This window comes from Lontra canadensis, unplaced genomic scaffold, assembly GCF_010015895.1.
Source record: "Lontra canadensis isolate GAN:19392208 unplaced genomic scaffold, GSC_riverotter_1.0 scaffold52, whole genome shotgun sequence".
Lineage (NCBI taxonomy): Eukaryota > Metazoa > Chordata > Mammalia > Carnivora > Mustelidae > Lontra > Lontra canadensis.
In genome coordinates, this window is record NW_022631046.1 from 7,259,466 (window position 1) to 7,265,919 (window position 6,454).

At 47.3% G+C, this 6,454-nt stretch overlaps 1 protein-coding gene across 1 annotated transcript; it reads right to left on the minus strand.

Moving 5' to 3' along the window:
• Positions 1-1,125: 1,125 nt before the first annotated feature.
• Positions 1,126-3,851, minus strand: BTG1 (BTG anti-proliferation factor 1). Its single transcript, XM_032874211.1, has 2 exons — positions 3,414-3,851; positions 1,126-2,443 (listed from the first exon to the last, which is right to left on the minus strand). The coding sequence occupies exons 1-2, from the start codon at positions 3,559-3,561 to the stop codon at positions 2,076-2,078; spliced, it is 516 nt and encodes a 171-aa protein (XP_032730102.1). The 5' UTR covers positions 3,562-3,851; the 3' UTR covers positions 1,126-2,075.
• Between the last annotated feature and the right edge of the window lie 2,603 nt (positions 3,852-6,454).

A 6,454-nucleotide genomic window follows, 5' to 3' on the forward strand; every position in this document is an offset into this window, starting at 1 on the left:
ATGCGGTTGGCAAATAGTGGTCAGAACTGGGGTGAGACTGGGTAAGACTGTACTACCAGTTGTTTCATTGCACATTCAAATCTGAAAAACTGGGAGGCTTTCTCGAAGAACACACTGAAAAATAAAACCATAAAGGGCAAGGGGGTTCCATGCACTGAGGTTATAAAGCCTCCCAAGAATGATCTGTGAGGTACACGCAGTTTGTATTCTAAACACCTGCACATTCCGCTGTGTATGCCTGTGTAGTCTACAGAACCAGTCATTCATCAATCCCCAAATCTGGCTCTACTGATTTCAAGTAACCTAAATTGCTAAATATTTCCACTGTGAGCATGTTTACATAAATACCTCCCCCAAAAGCCACTATATGCTAAGTTACTTAACTGTGTAAAGGAGAACTCAAAATTCCCCATTTTCAGTTTCCACGGAAGAACCATGTTATCCTCTACAACCAAAGAATTACCAACAAGTTTTTATCATACCGGGTAGTGGGGTAATCTACACTCCAGCACTCTATTTTAGGTTCTTAGAATTTATCTGAACAAGTCCAAAGAGGAATCAAAAACTCACATTTCAACTTTTGAGAATAAAAATTCAAACGTACCTTTTGTTGAATTCCAGCTTAAGTGATTCTTATGTAATCTTGCAGCTGATGAAAAGCAAAAAGCAACCAATCTCTGCAGTGATTAGCCTGTTCTTTAAAAAGGACTATGGGTCATCTACCCCAGGATTTTCTAATGGAACAAGGATTCCATGGGGCAAAGTAATTGTTTCTCAAAGGTGGGCAGAATGGAACATTTAGATCTTCACTTCAACAGGGAAGCAATGACATGCAATCCTTTTGAGTACCACTTTGTTTGGTGGATGTTACCTTTGTCTCTCATCCTCATTTCATGAGATTAGCCTGGGAATGTGTCCATGTTTTGACTTTAGAGATTAAAAAAAAAAAGTTACCCTGTGTTTCCTCTAACACCTAAATATGTAGACACAGATCATCTTCACTCCTATCAAATGTTTTTCAGCATGACCAGTGTGCAACTAACATTCACATAGCTTATAGGACCTAAGTCTTTTGAGAAACATATCTTTTATAGCTGAACCTCTATAATCATGACAAGAGATTGATTAAAATGCCAAGATAAGAAACAATTTATTATAGAGAGAAGAAAAATTTCTCATCCAAAATATAGAAATCTGTACAACTTTGCCACAATCAATATACATGAACTGTACAAATTTACACCAGTTCATAATTTACCAAATAAAAGATGACTAACAAAGTTCACAAAATAGATGGTGGTTTGTGGAAAAGACTTTTACCCAATTAAGTACAAGGAAAGTTACAAACCAGACCTCCACTTTCTAAAAATAAGAAGTTTACTCAGTCTTAGAAAACTACAAGCTAGCAAATGTACAGAGAGCTGGCTGGTGCTATCACCACAGTTGAGACAGTGTCTTTTTAAGGGTCTTTTTTAAAGCCTGTTGCCATGGCAGATTCTGGTCACTTGCTACTCTCAAGGCCAAAAACACAATACAAGGTCTGACCATTTCCCCAGGTCATGCTTACTAGGTTTGTCTTATGTACATTTATACATATTTAAGTGCTAGGTAAAAGTCTTGTCAAAATTTCCAGTACTACCACATTTAAAATGTTGAGCTTTCCTACTGAGCTGCCAAAAAAGTTAACAATTTTCAAGTGTAATAGTGCAAATTTCCTCTGCAAGATCTACTGCAGAGAAAGGTTCTTTGAAATACAGATTTGCCTTAAAGGGGTTGATGGAAAAAATTTAGGTGTAACATCTGGGAGAAACTGAAACCACCCTAGGACTTCACTCCCTAGCAAATAAAGTGATCATTTACTTGGACTCACAGGCTATTAAATCATTGAAAGGTACTGTCCAAACTATGGCACTGTCACTTAAAAAAATTTTTTTTTTTTACCACTCTATCTTGTGCCAGATCTTCACAGCTGTGACATGGTTTAAATTCCATAATCCATCCCCAAGAGGAGCCCACCCAAAGCAAAAATCAAATTTATCCATCCATTATAAGATGATCCATCCATAGACTATATCTTAACCTGATACAGTCATCATATTGTAGTTTTTGGAAGGGCTTGTTCTGCCCAAGAGAAGTTCCTCCTTACAGCTGATTCTGCTGTCTACCATTTGCACGTTGCTGCTGTTTTGAGTGCTACCTCCTGCTGGTGAGGCTTCGTACAGCACGCAGATGGAGCCATCCTCTCCAATTCTGTAGGACACTTCGTAGGGGTCAACCCAGAGTGTGAGTTCACTTGGGAGAAGCCTGAACAGCTCCTGACTGCTCAATCCAATCCGCTGTGCTGCCTGTCCAATCAGAGGATCCATTTTATGGTTGATGCGAATACAACGGTAACCCGATCCCTTGCACGGCTTTTCTGGGAACCAGTGATGTTTATAATGTTCTATAGGGAAGAAAGAAAAGAAAAGAACAGAAAAACAATGCTTTAGATCGTTACTGTTAGAGCCCGCTGTAGCTTCCTTCTTCCGCTGGCTCCTTTGAGAAGTGAGAAATTTAAACTATCAACTTTTAAAAAATGCCCAGCATTGCTCTCGCTACTGTGCGTGTGCGGAGCTGGGGAGAGAGCGGGCAGGGCTTTAGAAATAACACAGTAGCATGGGACAAAACGATCTCCAAGAACCAACCGGTCAAGCCGCCAGAACAGGAATCCGGCGCGCGGTCTCGGCTGGCCGGGCAGCCGGATGGCACCGGCGGCCAGGCGGGAACCTGTTTACTTTCTCCACCCCACCCCAGCCCAGCCGCACACAATGGGGTTTATGGCTCTGGAGGAGAAGCGCCACCGGACTGTTATCCCCAAAGGGAAGAAAAACAAGCAACCCTAAACCACGCTCTGGGCAGGGCTGTAACTGAACCGATGACAAATCCGATGATTAATGGTAAGAGGCGCAGGGAGACGGCACGTCCGTCCCGGGCTAGCCCCGGGGCAGCGGCGCGGTTTCCCACCCCCGGGCTCGGCTGCCGAGCCCACAACGGCTGGAGGGGGTTGGGGGAGGGGGCGTCGAACCATCCCCGGCCCCACAGCTCCTTTGTCCCCAAAACCGCGGACGGTCCGAGGACCGCAGCTCCCGCCTCAGTGGCCGTAGTTTCTTTGTTGTGCGCCTGTTTCCTTCTCCCCTCCGTGGGCCAGCCGTGGGGGGAGGGGGCGCCCTCGGCCCAGCCCCCAAACCCTCGCCAGGACCCGCCGTTAGCGGCCGCCTGGCGCGCTAGCCCCGGTCCCGCGGCGGGACCCGAGCGCTGCCGGCCCGGGGCAGAGACGCGGCTCCCGTGGCCCGACGGCTCGGCCCGCCTCCCGCCCGGAGTGTGAGGTCCCTGTCCGTCCGGCGCCCGTCGCCCTCCCGCCGCGGCCGGCTCACCTGCCAGCAGCTCCTGGAGGCTCTGGCTGAAGGTCTGCAGCTGTCGTTCGCTCGTGAGCCCCTTGGTGCGGAGGAACTTGGAGATGAAGGACACGGCGGCGGCGATCTCGCCTATCATGGTGGCGGCCCGGGTGTAGAAGGGATGCATGGGGGCGGCGGGCGGGGGCGGCCCGGGGCGGCCGGGGCTCGGCGGCGCGGCCCCGACGGCGGAGCGGCCACCCCGGGCTCCCTCGCAGGTGAGAGGGCTGAGAGGAAAAGAGGGCGGGAGGGACGGACAGCTACTTTTTTTCTCCTTTATAGTAAAAAAGTTATTTTCACAACAGGAGGCGGCAGGCGGGAGGAAGAGACGAGCGACGGCGGCCTGGTCACATCGCTCGGACTTCCCCAGCCGCCTCCGCGTCCAGCTCCCCAGCCTCCGAAGCTCCTAACAGTTGCATCTCCAGCTCGGAGGGGCGAAGAGAAGCTGGTGCCGTGCAGTAGCTTTTATAGCGCCGCGGAAAGGAAGTGGCGTAGCTGGAGTATGACGGCCGACTCCAGCCAATCCGCAGATCGCACCATTGTGACGCACCAGATTCGGAGCCAGAGGGGGCGGGAAAAGAGAGCAGGGGGCGGATGCGGAGACAGGGAGGAGAGGGAGGAGCTGACGTAATCCGCTTGTAAACAAATAAACTCCAGAGCGGCGGCCGGAGACCAGCGGGCTGTGGCCAGGAGATCGAGCTGAGCGGGGGTGCGCGTGTGAAAGCCCCGCCCCCAACTCTAGCTCCTCCTTCCCGCTTCAGCAACTCCGGGCCCAGCGCCAGGGCATCCTCTGCGAAAGTGCGGTGCCTGGGCTCTCGGGAGGGGAGGCTCGGTGCTGGGCAGATAAAAGCCGCCCGGCTCAGGCTGTCCGCGCGCGCGGATTCGGCTGCAAGTCCGTGACGCCCGCCGGTCCACTCGCGCACTGGGTGTTTGTATCCCTTGTATCCTGTTCCTGCTCCGGTCTGAAAGGCTGGATCCCCAAGCTGGAGGCATGTGCGGAGCAGGGCGGTTCGGGTCCCCGTGCGGAAGGTGCGGAGGAAGTGGAGCAAGAGGACCTTTGCGGGTCTTTCTGCAGCCCAGGGAGCCGAGGTCTCCTAGTAGAGGCGCTGCCAACTCCAAAGACATCCCCCAACTCCTGCTCCACCTTCGGGGAGGAGTGGGGGATGTCTTTGTAAAAGTTTAACTGCAAAATAAAAGGCTACTAAGCCTTTTGTGGTTGCTGTTTCAGTAACTTCTGGAGGCAAACGAGATGAGTGGAGACCTTACAGAATCCAACTTAGTGCTGATAGGAAAGCTTGCTATTGAAGATAAATGTAGTCACGCGGATCCCATGAAGTTTAAGCTGTATTGGGGGGCGGGGGGGGGTTGTTTAATGCATTTTACACCGTTTAAACCCTAACCAGAGATTCTTTTTTTTATAGTCCGAGTAACTGTCGGGCCCTTTGAGTTCTGCTGCTCATTATAAAAACAAGAAAATAAAGATTAGAGTTGAAGCTTGTGAAAGTATTAGTCGTAGACATTTGAGTTTACTGGAAACATTACTTGCAAAACTAGAAAAAAAAATGACAATTGTATTATGGCTTGAGCCTGCTAAAACGATTAAGCCCAAGAGTGGGTTAACCCTAACTCCATTAAGGAGGAGGGGGAAAAAAAAAAGATTGTGAGTCGGGCAGATGGAGAAAGCAAACAAGAAGCAGAAGTTGAACTCTACCAGATGGAAATAAATACCCTGAGTTTAGTTGGTCATCAGTATTGCAAAACACACCACTTTGAGGTGTGCGTGTGTGTGTGTGTGTGTGTGTGTGTGTTTAAAATACTGCACCAAAAGGTATAGAAATGAAGCAAAAGTAGGACGTGATAAAGCGGAGGGAGAAAACGTTTTATTGTTTAAATGAAATATGCAAAACTGGGTTTGAAAGAACAACTTGCAGATTTTTTTTTTCCCATTCATACACAATAACTAGTTACATGTGAACTAAGTTAAATACTTTTAAGATGGTATTGTTAAAAGCATTGAGTTTTGTGAACGTCTTAATTTTTTTGGTTGAGTACCTCAAAAATAATTGTGAATAAGGCACATTTGTTTCCTCTTAGGACTTTTCAGAAAGAACTGTGCTTAAAATAAACGTCATGGTAATTCACTGAGGACTTCAAACCTCTTTTACTACTCAAAAGGGAGACAGGGAAATAGAAGTAAATTCTTAAAATCGTCGTAGCCCTAGCACAAGATCTTCTGATATCTCTCCTAACTCCACCCACCCTTAATCTCTGGCTCTTCTCTTTTCTTTCATTATCAGTCATTTGAGCATTAGATGATAAATCAAATGAAGGTTTTTCTGCTCCAAGCCTGGTCTCCAACTTGGGCTCCTAATAATCCTGAGCTCCATTTGACTCCTCTGCAAAACAATTTATGAAGTTAACAAAATGCTAGCATTTGAACTCAGACTTGTCTCCCAAGGGCGTGTTCTCTCCACTTTTAACTGCCTTCCCAGGCAGTGGCTGGACCCCTTCTGAAAGCTTTTTAAAATCAGTTGAATAGGGTTACCAGAAAGTTAAACTCACCTGCACACTGTTTTTTATCATATGTGTATGTTTCCCTCCTTAAATCATTATTTTAAGGGACAAATGGATTTAAGAACTTACTCTTCTTTGTGGGGAATCTAGGGAGAACTCAGGGAGAGAGCTGGAAATAAACATCGGTCCTAAATGCAAGCTTTAGATAGGGCACAATGTTAATTACTAACAGTTTTCAGTTCTGGACATACATATGTTCAGTAGTATTCTTCCAGAGGTTTAGTCAGGCTCTTCCCATCTAAAAAATAAGCTGGTGCTTCTCCACAGCTTTTGAATTATAAAAGCACTTTCTCATTTTGCTGTTAGGTTAAACTATAGGGCAGTCTCAAATACAGTTGACCCTTGAAAAATGTAGGGATTAGGGGCAAGGAACCACAAGTAGTCAAATCCATGTATTACTTGGGGCTCCCCATAACACTTAACTCCTCATACCCTTCTGCGGACCAGAA

Bases quoted from the DNA above. Each gene is read 5' to 3' on its own strand.
- BTG1 (XM_032874211.1), bottom strand. From the start codon at position 3,561: ATGCATCCCTTCTACACCCGGGCCGCCACCATGATAGGCGAGATCGCC. The intron at 2,444-3,413 runs GTGAGCCGGCCG...TCTTCCCTATAG, and splicing joins CCTCCAGGAGCTGCTGGCAG to AACATTATAAACATCACTGG.